This window comes from Oikopleura dioica, chromosome 1 (assembly GCF_907165135.1).
Source record: "Oikopleura dioica chromosome 1, OKI2018_I68_1.0, whole genome shotgun sequence".
Taxonomy (NCBI): domain Eukaryota; kingdom Metazoa; phylum Chordata; class Appendicularia; order Copelata; family Oikopleuridae; genus Oikopleura; species Oikopleura dioica.
Window position 1 is genome coordinate 11,638,419 of NC_137291.1, and position 22,526 is coordinate 11,660,944.

General features: G+C 41.8%; 11 protein-coding genes across 17 annotated transcripts; all 11 read right to left on the minus strand.

The window, feature by feature from the left end:
- Positions 1–688: 688 nt before the first annotated feature.
- Positions 689–2,624, minus strand: LOC145695838 (uncharacterized). 3 transcript variants are annotated; one of them, XM_081772867.1, is made up of 6 exons: positions 2,504–2,624; positions 2,205–2,379; positions 2,098–2,160; positions 1,248–1,415; positions 1,143–1,202; positions 689–1,098 (listed from the first exon to the last, which is right to left on the minus strand). In XM_081772867.1, the coding sequence occupies exons 1-6, from the start codon at positions 2,535–2,537 to the stop codon at positions 963–965; spliced, it is 636 nt and encodes a 211-aa protein (XP_081628993.1). In that variant the 5' UTR covers positions 2,538–2,624; the 3' UTR covers positions 689–962. The 3 variants fall into 3 exon arrangements, with proteins under 3 accessions (XP_081628993.1, XP_081628995.1, XP_081628994.1); XM_081772869.1 differs by having other exon boundaries at positions 1,299–1,415; positions 2,504–2,622; XM_081772868.1 differs by having other exon boundaries at positions 1,248–1,385; positions 2,504–2,620.
- Positions 2,625–2,684: 60 nt separating this feature from the next.
- On the minus strand, positions 2,685–3,650 carry LOC145695839 (uncharacterized). Its single transcript, XM_081772870.1, has 3 exons — positions 3,497–3,650; positions 3,219–3,454; positions 2,685–3,176 (listed from the first exon to the last, which is right to left on the minus strand). The coding sequence occupies exons 1-3, from the start codon at positions 3,607–3,609 to the stop codon at positions 2,956–2,958; spliced, it is 570 nt and encodes a 189-aa protein (XP_081628996.1). The 5' UTR covers positions 3,610–3,650; the 3' UTR covers positions 2,685–2,955.
- Positions 3,643–5,569, minus strand: LOC145695840 (uncharacterized). The gene is given in 6 exon segments (XM_081772871.1): positions 3,643–4,182; positions 4,228–4,490; positions 4,532–4,684; positions 4,747–5,138; positions 5,179–5,378; positions 5,421–5,569. Coding segments are annotated over 6 exon segments (1,332 nt in total). The 5' UTR covers positions 5,548–5,569; the 3' UTR covers positions 3,643–3,985.
- Positions 5,570–5,589: 20 nt separating this feature from the next.
- Positions 5,590–6,439, minus strand: LOC145695855 (golgin subfamily A member 7-like). The gene is made up of 4 exons (XM_081772889.1): positions 6,299–6,439; positions 6,142–6,251; positions 5,958–6,100; positions 5,590–5,915 (listed from the first exon to the last, which is right to left on the minus strand). The coding sequence occupies exons 1-4, from the start codon at positions 6,381–6,383 to the stop codon at positions 5,840–5,842; spliced, it is 414 nt and encodes a 137-aa protein (XP_081629015.1). The 5' UTR covers positions 6,384–6,439; the 3' UTR covers positions 5,590–5,839.
- Positions 6,412–7,731, minus strand: LOC145695849 (uncharacterized). Its single transcript, XM_081772885.1, has 5 exons — positions 7,582–7,731; positions 7,297–7,534; positions 6,928–7,257; positions 6,804–6,881; positions 6,412–6,757 (listed from the first exon to the last, which is right to left on the minus strand). Exons 1-5 carry the CDS (start codon positions 7,702–7,704, stop codon positions 6,444–6,446), a joined length of 1,083 nt encoding a protein of 360 aa, XP_081629011.1. The 5' UTR covers positions 7,705–7,731; the 3' UTR covers positions 6,412–6,443.
- A 78-nt stretch (positions 7,732–7,809) lies between these two features.
- LOC145695845 (uncharacterized) lies at positions 7,810–11,749 on the minus strand. Of its 2 annotated transcripts, none has more exons than XM_081772880.1 (12): positions 11,554–11,749; positions 11,332–11,496; positions 11,144–11,284; positions 10,920–11,102; positions 10,723–10,854; positions 10,064–10,147; positions 9,935–10,016; positions 9,739–9,863; positions 9,512–9,692; positions 9,199–9,417; positions 8,940–9,157; positions 7,810–8,894 (listed from the first exon to the last, which is right to left on the minus strand). In XM_081772880.1, the coding sequence occupies exons 1-12, from the start codon at positions 11,722–11,724 to the stop codon at positions 8,748–8,750; spliced, it is 1,848 nt and encodes a 615-aa protein (XP_081629006.1). In that variant the 5' UTR covers positions 11,725–11,749; the 3' UTR covers positions 7,810–8,747. The 2 variants fall into 2 exon arrangements, with proteins under 2 accessions (XP_081629006.1, XP_081629005.1); XM_081772879.1 differs by having other exon boundaries at positions 10,675–10,854.
- A 39-nt stretch (positions 11,750–11,788) lies between these two features.
- On the minus strand, positions 11,789–13,035 carry LOC145709953 (BBSome complex member BBS5-like). The gene is made up of 3 exons (XM_081787639.1): positions 12,697–13,035; positions 12,190–12,651; positions 11,789–12,144 (listed from the first exon to the last, which is right to left on the minus strand). Exons 1-3 carry the CDS (start codon positions 13,003–13,005, stop codon positions 11,899–11,901), a joined length of 1,017 nt encoding a protein of 338 aa, XP_081643765.1. The 5' UTR covers positions 13,006–13,035; the 3' UTR covers positions 11,789–11,898.
- Positions 13,029–14,238, minus strand: LOC145709961 (transcription initiation factor TFIID subunit 4-like). The gene is made up of 5 exons (XM_081787651.1): positions 14,002–14,238; positions 13,821–13,959; positions 13,449–13,778; positions 13,265–13,378; positions 13,029–13,225 (listed from the first exon to the last, which is right to left on the minus strand). The coding sequence occupies exons 3-5, from the start codon at positions 13,545–13,547 to the stop codon at positions 13,148–13,150; spliced, it is 291 nt and encodes a 96-aa protein (XP_081643777.1). The 5' UTR covers positions 13,548–13,778; positions 13,821–13,959; positions 14,002–14,238; the 3' UTR covers positions 13,029–13,147.
- A 49-nt stretch (positions 14,239–14,287) lies between these two features.
- LOC145695851 (synaptosomal-associated protein 23-like) lies at positions 14,288–15,799 on the minus strand. Its single transcript, XM_081772887.1, has 4 exons — positions 15,544–15,799; positions 15,383–15,499; positions 15,237–15,314; positions 14,288–15,185 (listed from the first exon to the last, which is right to left on the minus strand). The coding sequence occupies exons 1-4, from the start codon at positions 15,784–15,786 to the stop codon at positions 15,021–15,023; spliced, it is 603 nt and encodes a 200-aa protein (XP_081629013.1). The 5' UTR covers positions 15,787–15,799; the 3' UTR covers positions 14,288–15,020.
- A 372-nt stretch (positions 15,800–16,171) lies between these two features.
- On the minus strand, positions 16,172–17,739 carry LOC145695852 (uncharacterized). The gene is made up of 2 exons (XM_081772888.1): positions 17,497–17,739; positions 16,172–17,053 (listed from the first exon to the last, which is right to left on the minus strand). Exons 1-2 carry the CDS (start codon positions 17,590–17,592, stop codon positions 16,616–16,618), a joined length of 534 nt encoding a protein of 177 aa, XP_081629014.1. The 5' UTR covers positions 17,593–17,739; the 3' UTR covers positions 16,172–16,615.
- A 112-nt stretch (positions 17,740–17,851) lies between these two features.
- Positions 17,852–22,369, minus strand: LOC145695841 (electroneutral sodium bicarbonate exchanger 1-like). 4 transcript variants are annotated; one of them, XM_081772873.1, is made up of 7 exons: positions 21,270–21,671; positions 21,044–21,198; positions 20,829–20,999; positions 18,557–20,720; positions 18,363–18,512; positions 18,150–18,304; positions 17,852–18,089 (listed from the first exon to the last, which is right to left on the minus strand). In XM_081772873.1, the coding sequence occupies exons 1-7, from the start codon at positions 21,340–21,342 to the stop codon at positions 17,958–17,960; spliced, it is 3,000 nt and encodes a 999-aa protein (XP_081628999.1). In that variant the 5' UTR covers positions 21,343–21,671; the 3' UTR covers positions 17,852–17,957. The 4 variants fall into 4 exon arrangements, with proteins under 4 accessions (XP_081628999.1, XP_081628998.1, XP_081629000.1 ...); XM_081772872.1 differs by lacking the exon at positions 21,270–21,671 and adding an exon at positions 22,216–22,369 and having other exon boundaries at positions 17,853–18,089; XM_081772874.1 differs by lacking the exon at positions 21,270–21,671 and adding an exon at positions 21,945–22,043 and having other exon boundaries at positions 17,853–18,089.
- Between the last annotated feature and the right edge of the window lie 157 nt (positions 22,370–22,526).

Below are 22,526 nucleotides of genomic sequence, written 5' to 3' on the forward strand. Positions count from 1 at the left end.
ATCATCTACTTCTTCTGCGACCAGTTCTGCTTCTCCACTAGAAATTGCACTAGAGAAACTTCTTGTAAAACTGCTCGAGGCCTATTTTTTCTCGTTCAAAAAGGGGGAAACGCCAATTTTATAAGAGAGACTAATGAACATTTTCCTGACTGGCGCGGCCAGAAGCCACCAAATTTGACAAGTTTTGAGATAGTTAAAAGGTTTATCTAAAATTACTGCAAAAGTTAGCGTTTTAACTGTCTTTTGATAGTAGTCCATCGTTCTCATTCTCTTTCTCTATTTCACTCGTATTTTAAAGGAGTACTCGTCAGTGCTTGGTCAAGTCTTTATAATGAAAAATCATTTTTGTCAATAATGAAATAAAATTCATTATTCAAATGTGTCCTTGCAGTAACCCATCTGCGCTCATCAGAATACTTTTTTGGCTCTCACTGCAGAACCATGCAGCCTGTCATTATAAGTCCCTTAATTTATTTATTTAATTATCGATGAAATAACCTAATTTAAACTCATTCCTTTTCTTTCTGTATTTTTCCCAGAGCCCATTCATATATTGCAAGAATTCCCATCAAGCATTCATCTTTGAAAGTTATTTTTCCTACCAAAATTTCGGTCCTGCAACGAGTAAGATAGAAACAATCGGACTGTAAAATAAGACTCATTTTACAGCCAGCAAAATAAGATGCAATTGATATTTCATGGCGCCTGACATAAATCATTGCGCAACATTTATTAGTGTTGATGGACAGTGAAACGGCTGTATTCATAAGTGCATTAAAAGAAGAAATTCCAACAATGCACAGGCATAAATTTTGATCTATGATAATCAATTTCAATACGACGGGGCATATTCTACTGTTTCAAGCCACTTGGCTCTTTTTTTTTGTTTTGAAAAGAAGTGTAGGATAAAAAGAGAGAGAGAGGGGGATAAAATGCTAGTTTAGGAAAGATGAAAAATTCTTCTATCGGGAGCCACTTCGAGATCGGGATCGCGACTTGCTTCGGGATCGGGAGCGGTCTCGGGAGGCGGATCGATCGCGGCTCTTGCTGCGGCTTCGGTCGCGAGAGGCAGAGCGCGATTTTGCTGGAGATTTGTTGCTAGAATTGATTTTAAGAACAAGTTGGTAGAAAGCTTCTCTTACCCAGACGCGCTGCGTTCTCTTCGCTTGTCAGGAGTTCGCGAGCGTCGTGGAGATCGAGATCTAGGAAGAGTTTAAGACACTTGTTAGTTGAGAATAAAGCGATACCGATTAGGTGATCGACTTTTATTCCTTCGATCTCTCGATCGGCTTCGGTACCGGTTATATGAAGGAGATCGTCGTCGACGTCCTCCGGAGCGGGATCGGGAACGAGATCGTCGTCCTCGAGATCGGCTGCGGGATCGTCTTCGGTCTCGGGATCGAGAACGCGATCGTCTAAAAACGGCTTTAGAGAACGAAAGAAAGAAAAAAGAATTATAAAAGCATAATCTTTGACTTTTATGACAAACAGAAGGAAATGAAGAACCATCCTTTGGGTGAAAAATAAAGCGTGCGATCTTCATTTCGTTCTGTTGATAATAATCTTTAAAATCATGATTTTTCGATAATTCAACGAAAATTAATGAATCCACCGTAACGCTAATTTTCAGGCCAAAGCAAAAAGAATGATAAGTGACTTGATAAATGTAAAAAAGGGATTCTAGTTCTTTGACAATTTTAAATCTTTTCTAATCATGAAATTAGGCACTATACATTACACCACGAATGTTGAGAGTTGGATGAATTTGGCGCTGTTTGGTGGTGGCGTGAAGTTATTGACTGTTATAGAAGACTACGTAGCCGAATAGGAATTGTAGATTTTGATGGTTTTTGGAGGTTTCAAAATTGGTGAGTTTCGAAAGTGGGCGACTTTTCCCGAGCGCGTTGGTGGGAAAGATGGAAGAGTGGGCTGTTTTCAATTAAAGCTGAGGAGCCGAAAAGGCAGAAGGGCATTTCGAAGTCGGGAGATCACTCTCCCGGCAGACTCTCTTGAAGAAGGAAGGATGGATTTGGAGGAGGCAGATCTGCAAGAGGAGGATCGAGAAAAATCGACTCCACTGGAGATGGAAGAACTAACCTTCGGTTTTCTCGTCGGCGACCGTGGGACAGCTCGACCTTCAATCGACGACCAAACACGGTTCTAAAGACATGTTTGGCTACGGGAACCAAAGAAAAAGAGTTTACCGTCCATCAAGATCACGGATGGCATCCTTTGCGTCGCGGGGATCTTCGAATTCGACGTATCCGAATCCTGGCGGTCGTCGAGCGATCCAAACAGACACCAACTTGCCGTAGTAGCCCATTTCTTTCTCGACTTCGGCCGTGCTTGGTGGGTGCGAGCCGAGGTTACCAAGGTACACCTTTTTGAGAGTTCAGTCATATTCTTCCTCACAAAAATTTCCAATATTTTCAATAATTATATGGCATTAAAAATACAATTCTTTGCCAATATAGTTTTCAAAACAACTTATTTTTGAACCGTTCCTTGGTGTCACTTGATCCGGTATCTCGCGACATTGTCCTACTTTACTTCTCAATTTCTCAGTCTAAAAACGCGATTTTTTGAAATATCCAGTTTGCAAGTTTTCTACAAATGAGCCTTTTTTCTAGATACGGTCGATTTCTTTCAATTTCTCGTCGCATCCGAGCGAGTTTCGCGCCATTCGATAGCAACGATAAATTTCGACCAACGAGAGCGCTACGATTGTGCGTAGGTGAGGAAGGGAGCGAAGGGAAAATGCTTTTGTCAAGTATGGATTGATTTCGGGCGCAAATACGGGTCATTGAGGCGGAAAAATAATAATCGTCAGGTTCTTTTTTCCTGTGTTTTGTATTTTGTAGTAAAGTTTGGAGGAGTTTTGAAAAATAGAGAAAACATAAGGAATGCACTCAAGTAGGCAGGGCTTGATGTTCTTTATCAAAAAGAAAAAACTGATCATTTCATTCTTGAGTCAGTATTTGTTTGAACCATTGAGTGCAGAGTGCTAATGCTACTGGACGCCGAGCTTGGGACTTCTTCGAACTCGTTGTGCTGATAAGCGTGTGTGTATCGCATGGTTTTGTTGTACTTGTCCAGCTTTGATAAGGTTTCTCGCACAAAGGTTGGCGCTTTTGATTCGTCGAATGGAAAGTGCTCCCTTCTGTACGAAAGGATCTAGAATCCAGCGCTAATTTCAGCGATTAGGAAAGCAATCTACCTTTTGAAATATTCCATGTCTTCTTCAGAACTTTGCGGATGCAGCGGTACTGGTTGAACAATCCTTGGCGGCTCATTTACACTAGAATCTTCAGCTGCGAAGGGATCGTGAGTGTCCGTCGAAGCGTCAATTCTACCATCCCATCTGATAGGCTCAGTTTGTGGAACCTCGAAGCCCCGAATGAGCTCGAGCTGCTGCTTTTCCCACTTTTTCGGGTGCTCGCTTGAAACTTTATATCTAAAAACTTTAAAAACAAGGAAGAGAGGTTAGTTTTCTAACCGGAGCTTGGCGAGTTCGTAATTTCGCTCCCTCAATTCGTCATCCATTCTCGCCAATTCATCTTCTTGCTCTTGAGTCAGTTCATCGCTCGTACCGACTGTCGGCACTTTCATTCTTCGAAACGATTAACAAAACAAGCCCTAAAGAACAAAAATAATGAAAAACTCTAGTTTGAATAAAAATACAGTTTTGTATTTTTTACACCGCAGAAACGCTCGTTTTTGAAGCAAAAAATCAACAAAAAATCATCAAATGTACAAAAATTAAAATAATCACTAATAAAAAGGCTGAGCACAACTGTGCATTTGCAAACTAGAATTATTATCAGAAGCTACAGGTAGTTTTTCAAATGAGAGGAGACAAAAGTAAAATAAAGAATTGAAAAAGTCTACAGAAAGCAAGTTCAGATGTCAATGAATAGAAATAAGAGTTGAAAATAGGTTAACTTTGTTACTTTGAAAAGAAATTAATTTGTCAGGAAAAATGGAACTAAAATTCCTCCTCGATGCTTTCTCGGAGGTATTTGTCGTAGAGAGCTTCTTTCTTCGGTAAGAAAGTTTCCATCACGTGTTTGGACTTGCGCTGAAGCTCCTTTTTCTTCTGACGAGGAATGGTCGGTCTGGAACGAGTTGCGAATTTATACAGAATGAAGATCATCACCCACAAGAAGATGAGTGACTTTATGACTAAAAAGAAACGCATAAGAATCCAGAAGTCTAACTCCTTTCTACCTGTATTTTGCATGCTTGAGGGAAAAACATGAACAAGTTTTAAAAACGGATCCCTTTCAGCGAACTGTAAATAGTCGCAAAAGCCAGGATTGTCTTTTGGCGCAGAACATAAAATACTTCTTATTTGGTTCGTAAACGTCAATGAAGGTAGTAGAAACAAAAAGGCACTGTAAAATATCCATCTAGCGTTGTTCTTCAAATTGTGAGCGCGATTATTATCGTCTGTTTCGATGGCTTTTTCGACATTCTTCGCGATATTTTCACTAGAATCATGCTCGAGCAAGGAAGGAATAAAACGGTTTACCAGTCGGCTTCAAGAGTATTTAGAGTGGTCTGGATGGTCATGTTGATTGTCTTTTCGATTTCAAGGCACACTTTGTTGATTTGATTTATTCCTGTGTCGTCCGACTTCTTTTTTTCTTCGATGAAAATTGTCGGCATATCTTATCAGGGTTGACTTTAAAGGCTTAGAAGACATAGAAGAGAATAAAAACCCAATTTATATAAAAAAAATGGAACCCGTTCACGAAGCAAGTCTTATTCAAGCTCGGCCGTCGACACAGCTCTTGAACAATCTGCATCAACACCCGCTGCCGATCACATTCGTCACCAGCTTCGTCTGCCTTGGACAGAAAATACCTCAACTTCGGGTGGTGTTTTTCTGATAATGCTTCAACCACGTCCAGGGTTCTCTTACACAGAGCTTGGCCGATGGGGTCGAAAAAAACGAGAATCAGGTCAACCATATTTGCCGTCCAGAGAATCGCCTCGTTCACGTCGAATGGGTACTTCATGTCTCCATCGACGAGACCGGGGGTGTCGATGAAATGGACGAGCTCGGCTTGTTTCGATTTCGAAGTCGTGATTTCAGTTTGAATGTAGTTGGCCATTCCGTCGATTTTCATGATCGGCTAAATTTGATATCAACAAGGAAACAAATAGAACCTTTACCTTGAATTCAGGATAAAGATGGACAGTAGCGTTTCCGCTCAAAGTTTCGCGTTTTTTACCAGAAGTGACGATCGTAAATCCTTGCGTTTCAATGGCAACGCCTGTTCTTTGTATTTTTTCATCGATGTACCAGTTGATAAAGGATGATTTACCAGCAGAATGGTTGCCCATCAGCATAACTGTGATTTTCTTTCGAGGAGCTAAAACGATGTTGAAACATTTCGATGAAGAAAAATTATTACCAAGAAGTTTTTCTCCAAGAAGCTCCGCTACATTCGTCAGACAGTCATCTCCTTCAGTATAAATTTCGTGACACTCACGAAGAATCTTTTCCGTGAGATCTTTACTCACTGCTTTTTGCTTCCCCATATTCTGGAGAATTTCAATTTCTAAAAAGGGTTTTTTGATTGATTGAATTTTCCTTGTTCTATTGGCATCAACATACAGTCATGTACAAAAAAAATATGAAAAAAGAAGATTATTCGAAGAAGAAAAAAGTAACATTTTTGAAAAGTTGTTGTTATCGTTTTTTGTTAGGAAAGATCTTGAAGATTTGATGGAGATGTTTTCATCATGAATTGGACAGCAATAGTGTTTGTTAGGATAGAAATTAAAATAAAAAGAAGGGAATCAACTTCATAAACCAATTTGCATCTGTTTCTTAACACTTGGGATAGATTATTTCGATACATCTGAGGCCGTTGTCGCATGGATTTCGAATGTGGATTTGACTCCCTCTAAAGAAAGACATGAGAATGAAGAGCAGAAGAAAAACTCACTGAAACGTCGTTGTATTTTCTTTTTCTAACAAAAGTTCCGCTTCGTGCTGGTATTTTTCATACTGCGTATTTATACACCACAAAAGTATGTATCCAGTTAGACATGCTATGCAACCCTGACAATAAGTCGCAGTAGACGAGGCCTAAGATGAGCGTTATAACGAAAATAAAACGTAAAAGCCACCTCGGCAGATGAATAAATCGTCTCCATTTGTGTGGTAACATCTTTTAGTTGTGTGTAATGACTTCTAAGTGGCACGGGCAGCTCTGATGCGGAATTGGGAAACGTAAATGCTTGAAATACGGTAAGTCACTAACTGAAAAATAGCAAGGTTTCATACCTATTTTATCGTTTATACTGTAGTCTCTCAATATAAAGTACTTTTCTGTCTGTGAGCCATCCAGCGGATGCAGCTCATGGGCCATTCTAAAGAGGAATTTTTCAGAAATAAAATTGCATTTTGGCAGTTTTGAAGAAAGAAGACATCAAGCGGTAGGTTCAGCTTTGGACGTAGAGGGTTTGGACTCTATCGTCTCAGCGGTTTCGCTTGTTTCAGTTTCTAGCTCGAGTCCGTCGCGGCGATCAAGCTCGTTGCCGCTAGAATCGTCCGATTCCGTTTCTTCATCGTCCCCAAGCCACTGTTCCCTGATTTTCTCATATTTCTCCAAGTTTTTCTCGTATTTTTCACGAAGCTTCATTTTCGCTTCGAACTCTTCGGATTCGTATTTTTCGTTGACCATCATTTCCATGATTTCTTTGTCGACTTCGAAGAGTTTTTGCTTGTTTCGTTGGCTCTTTTCTTTAGAAAATATTAGTATATCAACGGCAAATATAATTTAACTCACCATGATTGCGAGATAGCCGATAAAGGATGGTCGCGTGTTCTTTATTCTCTGTCACAAGCTGCCTCAACTCTTCTTGCGCTGAATAAATCGATATCAATAAAGCGATAAAGATTGATCAAATTACCGATAGTGAGCTCCGTTAAAACCTCATTCTCATCGTCAATGTAGACCCCTGCTTTGGTCAATCTATCCTTCAAGTTCTCAGGCATTTCTATTTTCACCTCGACTCCTTGTTCTTTCAGCCCAGTTTTACACGCGTCCAGGAGCTTTTTCTGCAAGTTGGCTTCTTCAGCGCTTGAATCTCGATTTTTCCTGCGATTTGACTGGCGAGGAGGGCGCTGGAAGACGGTCTTGTCGAATTGGGCATCGAGGATATCGGTGATGGATTTTTTCGCTTCTGGCTGGATTGGGCCCGACAATCCTCGGAGCATCATTGACCAAAACTCGTCCGATTCTAGAGAGAGTCTCAAAAGTGTTCACTCTTTTCGATTACCAATTGGTTTAGGCGGCAATGGAAGAGGAGCCGGTGCTTCAGCGCGCTTACGCTTCGCTTCTATCGCTGCCTCTAGAATCTTGCTTTGTCTTCGTTTGGGGACGAATCTCTTCGCTGCGCGATGCTTTTTGATGTTTGTATCGATCTCTGGATCTACCAGGAGCTTGGATTCGGATGTGAGTGATCTGAGACGCACGCTGGCACTGAGGAGGAGTAATTCTAGCTCAGATTGAACGGCCTACAGTAGAGTTAGGATAGAACGGAATGATAGAAATAAGACAAGACCTCAAGATGTGAGTTGCGCTTTGGAACATCTTCTTGATTCGTTGTAAGAAGTGAGGTAAAGCGGGGTCCTGGCTTTTCAAGCTGGTACTCGGGAAACTCGGCCATTTTCCGATCCTTTCGCATGCAAGTCTAAAGCGGTTTTGAAGAGTAAACTTGACTTCAGAGTTTCATAACCGAGAAAATCCCACACATCAAGATCCCGTTCTTAACCCCTATATAGAAGAAATGGCCAAAGAGTTCAAATTTTTACTCGATAAGTTTTTTTTTCATAATAACTTATTTAAATACAGTTCCTGAGTTTTTAACAACAGTCTGAGAAAGAGAGCTGGAGCATCCCGATTCGGGATTCCCGAATTGCGAAAAGAAAGAAGATCCTTTTTCGAGAAAATAGGAGATATGGAAATTTGAAAAGGGCCTCACGAGCGTTTTTGATTGGCTGGAGAGACTCGTTAAGCTTTCTTATTCGCTTAGAAGTATGCGGAAAGCGTAAATGCAACTACTTTATAACTCGACCTTTTTCCTCCCTTTTTTGAGACAGTTTATGCTTCCTCTTGATTGGACATAGCATTTCTCATTATTTTCATAATTAACAAATTATAATTCAACATCGGAAAAGAATGTTTGTAATACAGAAATTAAACAGCGATGTTACGATTTATCGAAAGATGAAAGTAGTTTTTTGTTCAATATTTGCAGCAATATGATTTACTGTAAGTCGTCTTATGCTGTGTTGTTTGTACCGCATAAACTACAGTAAACTTAATAATAGTTCGTTAACGCGCAATACAGTAGTTGAAATTGTATGTAAAGTAAAAATGAAAGGTAAGCTTGGAATTAATTGGAAAAGAAAAGAAAACTAAAACTATTATTTTGGTTGTAATTCAGTTGTAAATAAAGGAATAAAGAAAAACTAGGGTAACAGACTTAACAGTTACTTTTGTAGTTGTGAAGACTGTCGGTGAAGGAGATAAAGGATATTATTCTAGAGTGGATTCATGAGCTGGCTGATTCATTTCAAACTTTTGAACTTCTGTTTTTCGAGTCTCGCCAGAGCAATAAATTCGCATTTTTTGGTCGAAATGGAGTAATGGGAAATTTAAATTTTAAAATTCCGATGTGTGTTGCATGGGTTGAGAAACAGGAAAGAGGACTGATCAAGATGGGGACTACTTGAGGTATTTTTTGAAGATTTCGTCGCGAGCACGCTCCGAGAGACTCCTGTCGCTTTCAAGGCAAAACAGCAGGTCGCGGATTTTGACACGGCATGTTCGCACAGGCCTGTTGCTAGAGGTGTTCACGGTCGTCGATGAGGACTGAAAATGGAGTCAATAAGAGGCTTGGAAATCAAGGAGGACTACCGCAACGTTCCGCGGCCTTCTGCGGGACGCTTCTAAGGCAGTTTCGTCAGCTTGCTTAAGTTGCTGTTCATCTTGAAGCTGTTGCTGCTTCAGCTTCGCTTCTTTCTTCTTTTTGTCGCGGTCTGGGTCATCATCTTTGCCCTTCCGCGATCTGAGCAATTTAGCACGTTGCTCTTGTTCAGCTTCATCCGCGTCCCGTTTTTCGATAACCATCAAATCTGAATTCCTCTTAGAAAAACATCACAAAAAGAGCACCTACCAGAAATATACTTTAATCGGCTTTTTACATCGTTGAGCTTTTCTATATGCTCCGTTTCTTTAAACTGGATTGATCTATGAGAAGCGGCGTGAATCGCCTTGGAAATTATCGTTTTTATGTGATCTTCAAGGGCAAGGCCCATGAGTCGCGCGCCGTCCGGAGTCACTCGTTGGATCCCACCGGCTTTGCTTGCCGCCTGGCCGACAAGCTTGTGCAGAACTAAAAAGCTGGTGAAGATTCGACAAAATATGAATTTGACAATTCAACCAGTGGGTTAGATTTATTCATGATCAGAGCTATTCTCCGAACTTACTTTGCTCATTGACGGAGACGGCTTTGTCCCCGCCGGGCGCGCTTCTGACTTCGCTTCCTACAACCGTAGATGCATTGTTCAGATGCTCAGCTTCATTCGCCAAGTCGATCTGTGCCATACTGGCAACGTCCGTAATATCGTCGTCGCGAGCTTCATCTCGGTCCATCGACGTTATCTTCATCTACGTAAGTCTCTTTTTAGCGAAGAATCTCTCAAGAAAAGTTCACCTTGTTTGGCGGCTCTCCGGGAAGACGGCCGACAGGTTGGCCTGGCCTAACGCGGTTTGGCATGTTCCGCGGAAGGCGGATTTGAGGATGATTCGGTCGTACTACATTGGTCGTGGGACCCGCGGCTAAAGAGAATAATTGTTATTTCCTGTAGGAAATGTGCGAGTCATTGGAGCCCTTTTTACCCAGTACTTACGTCTGATAGCTCTGACGGGAGTGCCCGGTGGACCTCCCCCTTGGGGTATTCGTACTTGCTGCACAGGTCGCACAGGACGAGGCTAGAATGAACAAGAGTTAAGACTTGTCGATGTGAAGAGCATCATACCCCGTTTTGTCGATTTTGACCCGATTGTTGCATGGATCGGCGAAGCAGGGGCAGTGAGTTTTCAAGGAACGGAACAAGGTATGGCTAAATTAAAGCGTGAAAACAACGAAAAAGATACCATTCATGCAAATAAAGTAAGTATCATGCAACATGCAACATGCAATTTTTTCACCGAAATATGGACACTTTGAAAGGTGTTTCCTGAAAAAATAGCTTTCAAATTGTCTATTTCATTTGTTTTTCATGCAATGGGGGATAGAACGAATCTTATGCGATAAATTTTCGGCTCTTAAAATTTCTTTGTGGCTGATTACCGACACGTCCTCGATTTTGTATCGCCAAGTATAATTATCGCCCTATTAATTGTCATATAATCATTCCCAGTATTGTGACTGTGTCTCTCTATTTTGTTCCTTTTAACAATCAACAAAACCATTTTGCAAATCAAAGAAATGCGATCAGAAGCAGAATCCTGTCTCACCGCATTCGCATCTTTCTTTGCATCTGACTATATGAAATAATAAGGGGCAATTTCAATAAGGGATAATTGGAGATAATTGAAGCTCATTCCGAAGATAAATGATTGGAAGTGATGTTGATTATTATATTACGGGCTCCGGAAGTACGAAATTCTTTTCTTTGCAGAACTGTTCTACAACCTGGGGGCTGGATTGTAGCTCGGTTTGGAGACGCTCTGTGAATACTTGGGCAGTAATCCGATCATCAATGAGCCGCTGGACTAGGTCACGCACATTCGTGACTACTTCTTTTTTATCATTTGTCGAATTGCGCTTTTACGGAGGTCAAGAAAGAAACTTGAAGGAGATAAGCTGAATTTTGAAGTTTGAATCCGTTCCTGTGCAAGTTGAATAAGCGTCATAAGGAAATTCTTGCACTTGTGAACATTTTTCTGCTCTTCTTCGGTGAGGGGAGGCGCTGGTTGCCCACCTCCCGCCGGGGCGCCAGGAGCAATTGGTCGGGGCTGACGAGGCGTGATCATTCTTGGTCCTCCTGGAGCTCCTCCAACAGGAGCGGGACTCTGAATTTCGTAGAATTGAGTCAATTCTTCGTCAAACTTACCGATAAAACAACCTGTCGGATTCCAGGGCGAATATGCGCCGGGGTTCCGACAGGTCTCACCGCCTGCTGCTGACCCGGCTGTTGAACAACTTGACCGAGGGGTTGTTGCTGCTGTTGCGGCTGGGAAATCTGAGGTTGCGGCTAGAAATTTAGGTTGAAAAGGGGAACGGAGTTGATTGAGGAATCACCATGATTTGTCTGATATTGGGTTGACTATTTTCTACTTTGAGAATCGGCTGCACCGGCTGAGGCTGATGGTGCACGGATGTGATTACTTGTGCGCCTTGTGAGTGGGGCACCACCGTGCTGTGCCCGTCACCAAGAACCCCGTTGATCATTTGAGGTTGAAAAGGCTAGTAACACCGATAAATGAAGTCCAGCGATGGAAAACATCGCGGTAGAACACAAACCTCCTCTTTGATAGTCGTTACTTCCGGCTTAATGACATCGGACTTGACGCCTTGGACATCAGGGAGCAGATTTTGATCCGAAAACGACTCTGTAACGACGCTGTTTGGATTGACGAGACTTCCGTTCAACGGGCCACCTCCTGGTGGTGGTCCTGGGATACCTGACATCATCGGTTTCTTAGCTCATACTAAACCCAATAGAAGAAAATTAGACCGGAAGCTTTTTGTATGAAAATATCTATTTTACTGGTAGAAAAGAAGAAAATTGGGCTACTAAATATACAAAAACAGCTGATAAACATTGAAGGATAGACAGAAGAATGGCAAGGAAGAATCCAAGAAGAACTAGTCTTTAAATTCCCATAGATCTTCCAGCGTAACGCCGTCCGGAAGTTTCTGGAAAAGCAGTCCTAAATCTTCATTGAATTCTGTTTCCTCGATCTCTTCCGCACTGCCATAAATGAGTCTGGGATCGAGGGTTGACTTGGTGATCTCGACGTCTTCGTCAAAGGTCCCTTCTGATAAATTCGTCTGTTTTACTTTTTGTTCACGAACGCCGAATTCTGGAGCGGCAATATGCGCTTTGAAGAGCTAAAAACGAACTGACTAAAGGCTCTTCGAAATTATGAAAAAAACCTGAGCTGCTTGTTTTGCCACTTCCCGCATTTTTTCTTCAGGATCTATTCGGAATCCAAGCGTGTATTTTCCACTAGCAGGGGTTGATTTGACCACGAAGGCAACGCCGAACTTGGAAGGGCTGATCTTGACGACTTCCATTTGACACCAGGGCATGGAAACATTGTGCATGCGATTATTCTCCGCATACCAAATTAACCGAACAGTCGTGAAAATAAACGAGCCTAGATTTCCCTGGTCAGCGCTGAGATTCCAAACGCCTGGCACTTCTTGGTACACTCGCTCGTGGTCCAGAAGTTTAAAGTTGTTCTTTTCAAAGAGAACGGAACGGAGATTCACTTCGCGGTAGAACATACTCGTTCGATAGGCGAACAAGATCTTTTGAATTGTATCGAAGAGGCGGGAGTCGCGAACATTGCTCGTTCCTTCCGGATTTTTAGGCTCGACGCATGTGAAAATAAACTACAAAACAACAGATAGAAACAACGAATTCCATATTTTTATTACTTCATATCTTGTGGAAGGCCCTCTAGCAGTAATATGCAACGCTGTTATGACTCCTCTAAGCTTCGATTGCGTATTTTTCTTCGTCACATCAACTACGCTTTTGAAACCGATGGACAAATTCAAAGAACTGGTTCTGGGAGTGACCCAGATCACTCTTAGGTTTGAAATCTTCAATATTCCTCGCATTCCGTTGTTGCCTTTCGTGTCTTCCACTGGATTGAATGTCGCTAGAATTTCCTCGCCAGGGCGTTCTTTGAGCTCTTCTGGCTCGATGTCGAACCGAACCTCGCGATCTTGCCAAAGTAGCATTCTAGTAGATTATATTCAAAGAGTTCTTTCGAAGATAAACGATGTTAAATGAGTAGCAGTGGAGTGTGTGATACTATATCAGTTAGGGTTGGACATATTTTGGCGCCCAGCCGGCAGCTAAATCAGTCTAGTAGACGTCAGCCTAGTTGGATTTGAGATCTCCCCAAAGAGATCGGCGGACGAGGGGCAGTGTGTCTTCAAGGAAGGGGACAAGGAATGGCTTAACATGAGTTAATGGACAACAGATCTGTTCTATAACCTTTGGGGAGCAGTTAAGCTCGATTTGGAGACGCTCTTCGAATGTTTCGGCAGAAATACGATCATCGACGAGTTCCTTGACAAGATTTTTGACTTCTTCTTTCTTGCCATCGCGCTTTTTCAGGGGTCAAAAAAGATACTCAAGTGTATAGTGACTAGTCAGATTTCTTTTCTTGAATCCATTCCTCTGCTAGTTGAATCATTGTCATAAGGAAGTTCTTGCACTTGTGAAGATCTTTTTGCTCTTCTTCAGTGATGTTCGGTTTTTCTCCGGGGCCAGCCATTCTAAAACCTCTTTTTTGAGAGTCTTTTCAAATTAAATATGTTTTAAAATCATTGTCAGCAAGGTTTAGTTCCATATTTAGCTGCCCAGCCAGCAACTTTATGAGAAACAGGTGTTGTCATTCTCCAAGGATCCGTCGCTCCAAGATGCATTTTTCTGTCGAAATATCTATCAAGCCGAGTAAAGGGATCTGCTGGAATTCTTCGTGTGTCGATAACTCGCCATTTTTCATCTTATTTGGGAGTAGAGATGGTTTTCTTGAAAATAAAATTACCTTGATGTCTATTTTTATCTTCCTTGTCGAGCTTTGACTCCTTGTTCCAGTGACTTTGGCCGAATGGGTATTTATCCGCGTTATAAATCCAATTGTGTGTCGGGTAGACAGAGCAGACAATCGCTGGTCGACCACTTACCTTCAAGAGAAATTAGGAAGAAGAGTAGGTTTGTCTATTTACAGTTGATTCTTTGCACCAGGGACACTTTTTCGCCGATTTGATGTCCGTGTGACCCTTTCCTTTGTGGTTGATCATTCCGGGCTCGCGGCCGGTGTATTCCTCGGCCGTAATGGGCGTTTTATGCTGTCTGGGCACGCGCTTGGCTGGACGCGCGACGAAATCGATCGGCTCACGCGTTGCCAGTAATTTTTGCGTTTGGCAAAGCTCGCGACGCGCTAGTCGGATCATCCCGCTCATTCTTTTGAAAAAAAAAGCTATTTTCACGAAAATTTCTATGAAATATTAGAACATATATTAGAAAAAGGCACACTGTGTTGTGAAGCAAACACCAGGACAGTTAACGATTTTGAGTTCCACAGAGCGTTTCGATTATAAAACAAATCATCGAAGCATTAAATTTTCAGCCAAACAGATTGCTTGAAAATCATCAAATAAAAAGTGCAGAACAAAAGGCATCTGATTGGCTAAAAATTAGAACTCTCTTTAGTTTTTGCAACGGAAAGACTGTTTTTAAAAGGAAATTACCCTGTAGAATTTTGAAAAAAAGACGAAATTGAAGATTGAAAACATTTGTATCGCGTTAAGAAAACGCTGGAAGGAAACAATTAATTCGGACAGTGAAAATTCGGATTCGAAAATCGGCAATTATCGGTTTTGGACTTTGAGATTTCTTTTTTTATATGCAGGGAGAACTGATCTTGGAATTTTTTTCAGGAACACGATTATTATTTTGGAACTTCTGGTCATCACAATGGTAGAAGTAAAGGTTTAAACTTGGCACAGCTGGGTATTTTATTCTTGTTACTTTGATTATTCAATTTTCGAAAGAAGTGTTTGAGAATTGATAACTATCTTTCTTTGTCTACTAGACTTTCAAGACATAAGATTTTATTGTTTTTTGTAAAAGGTTTTGTTGAATTAGTTTTGTAGCGAGGTAAATAAACAGGTTCTGGTTAAATAGGGTTTTTGGTACGGAAGCCATATGGATACAGAAAAGCGGTTAACAGTAACTATGGGCACTAGCGCTGCTCTAGAATCTTATTAGCTCGCTCGTTGGCCCCGTCGATGCGTCCGTGGTTCATTTCGGCTTTGCCCGTGATGCGGCCAATCTGCTCGTTCTGCTTCTCCAGCTCGCCGCCCATGTCGATTGCCATGTTTTTGAGGTTTCCGATCAGCGCTCCGACCTGAAAATACGGGTTAATCGGGCAGCCCTCACTCTTACTGTAAAAACTTACATGATTGAGGTTCTGTTCCATTTCGTCTTCTCGCTCGTCGTTGTAATATCGCTTCACGGAAATTGTGTTTCCAGGATTCTAAAAATAATTATTAGATGCAATGAGCTTCTTCAATTTGAGTCTGTTACTGATCCTGGTCAACTTACAGCGAGTCCTTCAGAATTGTTCTTATTCGGCTGCTCTGTGACTGGAGACGATTCTTTTCCACTCTTTCCTCCGTTCCAGGTCTTTTTGTATTTTTCGCTAGACTCGAAATTCACTGCCTAAAGGATCGGATACAGAAGAATAAATCGACATTTTCCCTAACCTTTCTCCAAGGACAGATGCAGCATCCGCAGCATTTCTCCAAATTCGTCAGTTGTTCTTCGGCTTTCTTCATGTCATTATTGATTTGGTCCATGCCTTCTTCGATTCTATTCAGCTGCTCGCCCTGTTCGTCGAGCATCACCAGCGTGTTGACTCCCGCGTCGGCTGCGTCCTCCATCATCGTTCGCATTCGACGGGTTGCGTCGACCGACTCGTTTGTCGCCTTGTTCGCCCGATCGTTCATTGCCTGCTGATCCATTCTAGATGCAAAGAAACGGTCAATTCAACAGGTAACAAGAGAAACTTTGAATAAATGCGGTGTGTTGCTAAATGCTTTCCTTTCTTACGTTTTCATTAGGTTAAACATGATTCTTTTTGCTAACTATGGATTTCAAGAGAAGCTTGACACAAGTAAAATTTATTCTAGAGACATGATAAATGACTTACATCAAGTTTGGGGAGAATTAAAACTGAAGTATTCGTAAATTAACTGTCTCTTTTGTAGAAAGTGCAACTTGTATTTTCTTCGAAACTAAAAAAAATCTATATTTGAGCGTATGTTCAAATGTCGAATTAGTCTATTTTTCGTACAAATAGCAATTTGCGATTAATCTTTATGCTCGGCTTACGAATTGAGTACAGAGTTACTCAGACGACAAATTTGAAAAATTTTACGATGCGATGATTCATCCTTTCATTACTGTTATCTTGCCTTCTGTTTTCTATTTGTGTGTGTTCAGCGTGACGAATAGCTGGACAATGATCACTTTCGAAGTTTTAGAATTTCAGATATTTTTTATTCTTATGCAAAAGAGAAACTGATACACAAGTTTGAATATTGTAGTATTATTATATTGAGTTTATGTACGTATATTGTTATATGGCAAGAATCTCGGTGGTATTGGTGAGAAGAAGAAGTCCAAAATTGTTCATCTTCAAGCATCATTTTAGCGAGCTCGTTGAAAACAAACAACTACTGTAATTGATTTGGTTTTTGGTGGTGCTTTTGGGCAGAGAATACAGAAATAAAGAAGATATTTTAAATATTGAATTAGAGCGAAATTGATACGATTTTAGACGGGGTTCGCACTGAGGGCCTTGTTGTACTGTTCCATCATTTTGTTCCACTCTTCGTCGGATTGCGCGTTCATCATGTCGTCGACCTTTGAGCCGACGGCTTCCTGTCGAGCTGCGATAGGGTCAGCTGCGGCTACTGGTGCGGCTGGAACGCCAACAGCGGCTGGAACTCCAACAGCTGCTGGAGCAGCGTAAGCCGCAGGAGCAGCGGGTGCGGCAGGAACAGCAGCGGCTACTGGAGCGGCGGGAGCAACATAAGCTGGAACAGCAGCGGGAGCCGCAGGAACTGCAGCGGGAGCCGCAGGAACAGCGGCGGCTACTGGTGCTGCGGGAGCCTCAGGAGCCATCGCTTGCTCAAGGGAAATCTCACCGCGGAGAATACGGCCTCTGAGAACTTGAACAGCTTCGTACTCTTCCATCATCGCCGCCCATTCCTAATTATAATGATCAGATTAAGATGACATTTTTACGATCGGGGTTTTTCCAATCTTTTTTTCTCAACTACGGATCTTAAGGCTCATAAAAGAATTCTGATTGAGTTCATTATGATAAAATATTCTTGGGTGGCCGATTAAATGCGACTTTCATGTTTATATGTGGTTTTATGGGTCGTTTACATTTTTCTTCTCTCCAAATGACCCATTTGAAATGAGAGAAACTAATGAAATCATAGAGGACTTACAATTATAGTTTCTAAGTTGCATATTTTTTTTTACGAAGAAACATAAACTAATTCGTAAAAGATATTCAAAGAATAAGAAAATTATTTATTGGAAAATCCGTCATTTATCGAATTCTATCGATGAGCTAAAATCCTAATAGGGTTTAAAAATCTGCTGCTGCTGTATAAAAATGCAAATTGAATGGCTTTAGCTACCTCATCAGTAGAAATCTGATCAATATCTGGCATTGGTGGAATATGCGTGAGCTCGACGGCCTTGGCAGCGGCGAAAACAAGTGCCCAACAGCGCATCTCTATAAGAATTGGGAAAAATACTAAAGCGTAAAAATGGTGCTGGTATTTGAGAGTCGACTAGATATGGCCGGTCGGAGCGCAGTCAGAGCACCGTAAAGTAGGCGGAGAGCCCTGCGCCAAGGCAGGTCGCGGGGCAAGCAGCTCCACCACTGAACCGCGCGTAGGTTTGGCTTGAAAATTGACCGCAAGCTGTGCACCGGACCATAGCAAATACAATTGACAATATGACACTTTTTTTGCAAGGAAAGACACGTAGCCTAAATTAAAGCGGAGAATTTGGACGGGGATTGTTGCATGTTTATTATTTTGAGTATTCTTGATTAGCACAAAATAATTATCAAAAAAGGGATGAGCTTGTAGAATTAAACAGAAGGCTTCTTTACAATAAGACCTTCATCTTCCATTTCTTTTTCCTTCTTCTCCTGCTCTGGAATCAGATCATCGAGCCAGCTCAATTCACGCTGATTGAAAAGTCTCGGGAAATAGTCGAAAGCCTAAACAATTGTCAATGGTCGTTAAAGTCTACGTCAGACGGTAATTTGCATGTTTTTTACCTTACGTATGCCGACAATTGCGACTACCATGACGGGGAAGATGATTGAGATCGGTTTGTACGACTTGATGGCCCAGAGAACGGCCAGACCGCCGATTTGAATGATGGTGAAGAGGTGAACTTTGAGAACGGGAACGTGACGCAGGTAAATGTAGTCTAAATAAAGTGAATGTTTTAACTTGCTTAAGCAGATCAGTTATGGAGGGATAATCACCTGGGTGGTATTTCTTGGGGATGAAGAAAAGCTTGATGCGTTGGAAGAATTGAACACCGCGGAGAGAGCTGAAGCCCATGTAGAGAAAAACACCGTAGAGACAAGGCATCGGGATATTCGACAGCCACGGAGCCAGGAAAATTGAACAGCCTAAAGAAAAAGATAGGGGATCTGAAGAAAGGTTTGAAGCTTACCAATCAGAACGAAAATGCACAAACCAGTGAGTCGTTGCTCAATGCATCCGGAGAATGTATCAGGTTCACCTGGAATCTTCTGATGCGCATCTTGTTTGAGTGAGTTGACATGTGTGATGGACAAGACAGTAGCAGCAATAAACCACGGAAGGCCGAACCAGGAACATATCATGAGCGCGATAGCGGCGACAAGCAAATCCAAGTGATAGCCGACGCCCTTTTTCAGCTTATTCTCCCTTCGATTAACAATGACAGCGGTGATTTGCTGATCCATGAAAATGAGAATCGTTCCCATAAGAGCAAACACGATGGCTAAACCGATCGACCAGGCGGGGTTCTTGCCAAAGGGAGGAATGAACCAGCCACGATCAGACCGAGTCGGACGGAATTGATTAGGAACATGAAGTTTGGGCGTTTCCATTCCGAGAATCATGTCTACGGACACCATGGTAGCGATGGCGATTACGACGGCAAATTCGGAAATAAGGTTTCTAGCTCGGACGGAAAAATAACGCTTCTGTTTCAATCCCTTGAGTGTGAAACTAATCGCTAGAGTTCCAAAGGCGAGGAATAGTGACACAAAGAACACATCAGGGACATAGATGTGGTTGAAGGTTTCAACTTGATACTTCTCCAAAAAGCTCGCATCGTGAATTTGAACACCTTCATGGCTTGCCAAAGATGAAAGAATTTTATGATCAGCAGTTCCTGTGGCACTTTCTAGCGCTGCTTGATCGACTTTGTAAAGTGGGCATGATGAGCCATCGAGAACACCACAATGCATAAGGCAAGTATTGACATCTTTTTCTATCCAACTTGTTCCTTGAGTGAGGTTGACAAATTTGTAAGAGTTTCTGTAGATACAGTGGTAAGCGTTTTCACTTGCCCAAGTTCGCTCAGGTGCCGGATTCTTTCCATGCATGATTATTCGACTAAGCGCGTCATTTTCCCAATCTTCTTCGGTCCTGTTTAGTTTCAGGTCGCTGTAATTACCAGTCGTTAGTGGTGCGTAGCAATTACAGTCGTATGATAAAACGCCATTCCGCTCCCAGTCGAAGTTGATCTTGTTCGACTTGTAGATAGAAAAGAGCTTCTTGAATCCATCAGTGATGAAGATCAACGATATCAGCGTTGAAAACGACTCTTCCGTAAACCGCGTTATGTACATCACAAGATAGGAAGCATCAGTAGCGACCAGAACGAAACACATTAGTCCTATAAATGTGCCGACCCAAAGCCGCAGTTCCAAGTAGTCAAGGCCAAAATCTTGCGAAATGTAGTACATGATCGTTTCAAAAACGAGGATCGGGCCTGTTGAGCCGATTATGGTCAGTGGCTGCCCTGCGAACATGTGGAATATCGATCCGGCAATTGCTCCCCCAACCATGCTTTCCATCGCTGCGATGTTGTTGTGCGTTGCATCGGCAAGGAGACCGCCAAAAGTGATGATAGGAGTTATAACAGCAAAATACAAAAACATTATAGTAGCGATGCAGGAGGTATTGAAGCCATCGGTCCAATCAGAAAGGTACCAAGGCGCTTTTCGTCTGATATCGTTCATAAGGCCTCCAAAAAGACGTCCGGTTCGCTGTAGAGACTCATCAAGCTCATGGTCGGAGTTCTTCAACCCTCCTGTTCCATAGCCAACGCCCTGAGAATGACCCTTGAATTCAGATGAAAACAGACGCTCCATCCCTTGATCCTTGACAACAGGTGGCTGAAGCCGGATTCGCGGATCCCACTGATTAGGCGACATGGCGACAGATGACGAAGAAAACTCATCGAATGCTTCTATAATGTGTCTGGCTTGGCTCGACGTGTACGCTACGTTTTTCACGACCGGGTCGGCCATGATATTGCCAAAGACGCGGCCTATCTGGTGGAACTCGTCTTTGTACGATTCCTTCCCAAGGCAGACGATGACGAATCGAGTTTCAATTGTTACTTCTGTGATTCCAGCGAGCTGTGCTGGTTTTGCAAGGCGGATGAACATGACAAGTGGTTTCTGGAGGAACTCGACGTTTCCAGTTAGAATGACGCATCCTTCTGCGCCTTCAGGAATCTTCTCGGCAAAGTGTCGCTTTACCTTCTTTTCCGTGTTCATATTGTGTTTCGTCAAGTGCTTGTAACATCGATCGGAGACGAGTTCAGACAATAAGTGAGACTATAAAAAAGTTTGATAAAAATGTTTAAATAGAAAGGGCAACATTGCGCAACGAATATCAAATTAAAATCTTTACAAGTTTATTCAAAGATTTCGAAATAAACTCACCTTGGTGTCATCGCACGGAAAGATCTTCTCAGCATCGTGTTCGATGATGTCGTGTAAGTTGGTGCCTTCTTCGTCAAAGAAAAAATGCGCATGGTCGAGCATCGAACGTACTTTTTTCATGACCGAAATGGAAATTGTCCCCACGTGAGCTTTTGACCATCGAGAGCCTCCCTTCAATCAACGATTAGTTGATGAAAAACAGTCATGGGGTTTACCTGGTCGACGTTTTCTTCGAATTTGATCCACCGGGAAGTCTCCCTCCAGACGGAATCATTGTCCTTCCCTTTGGTAAGTTCCAAGAGCTCAATAAAGAGTGTTGGTGGTTCAACTTCATTTTTCTCAAGTAGATTTCGTAGTTCCAGAGATGCGACTGAAAACAATAAATTGAACCGTCAGCTCAAAAAAGTGATGAAAAAGCTGTTTTCTCTTGCATCATTTTACCATTATGGGCGTCGCCCCAGGGATTCAGCAATCGCCAGACCTTTTCTCTTGACAAAATATCTCCAACAACCATTTAGTAAAAAATACTATTCAAGCGAATGAAAAAATCGAACTTTATCGAACATATAAATAGATATACATTTGTACCAGCCACAGAATTACTGTAGCATCAGGCTAAGCTGGGATTAACATGCCACCAAAATCTCGCCTTTTCAATGAATAAAATAGAAAACGAAGAAGAAGGGCTCTTGTCTCTTTTCAGCAGCTGTTTTGCATTCATGAAAAGGAATTAGCTTATATGCAGAGGAAATTATTTTTCCCTGGCCATGTCATTAGGTAGAAAAAAGGATGATCTTAGATAATTTGACTGAAAATCAATTATGTTAGAATTATTAGTTTCTATATCTATTGAAATCCTTCCCGGAGAAAAAAATTAATTCTTGAGTTACCGTATTTGTCGTAGATGCGTTGCATTTCTCTCTCTGTCTGGCAAACCCAATGAACTTCTCTTTACTATGCAAGTCTGTATGCGAGAACAACAAATTAAATCCTAACAGGGGTATAATTCTCTTGTTAACAATGACCCATTCTTGCTCCTCGTCTATCCACCCCGATCATAAAAACCCATAGATGGCGGTGTACTTATAATGATCACGAGGTACCTAAAGAACAAACCTTTCTTATCAAAGATCTCTAACCCCTCCGGGTGATCGTATCTCATGATTATCGGCCGGACAAATCAACTTGAATTGCCTTTGCTTTTGGCAAGATATTGTAATTACGAATATGTGAGCGGCAAGTTTGTGCTGCAAATATTACCAAGTTAAAATGAATAAAAAAATCCATGAAAAATAATTTGCAGATATTCACGGTGGCAAACATCATCGGGCGAGGAATGACATCAATCAGCGAAAAACAATAAGGAATAAGTCTACAAGACACTCACAACTGTAAGACCACGGAATGCACCTCTGTTCCTCTTCGTTGATTTCACCTTTGGAATATTTTCTCAAAAAGCCAGTCTCTTTGATCATTTCAGAATCAGATGGATTCTGACATGAATTTTCTTCAGAGTGAGAATTTTATAGAGCGCTTATACTACGGATAGGGGGCACACTGGGTCACACCTTTGTCTCTTTGAGTGACAGCTCTGTAAAGGTCGATTACAGACCTGTTTTGGTGAGCTACTTATTTCCTATTTTGGACAAACAAACACGAACTTAGGCTTCTGCGTCACATAATTTCCAAAACGGATAC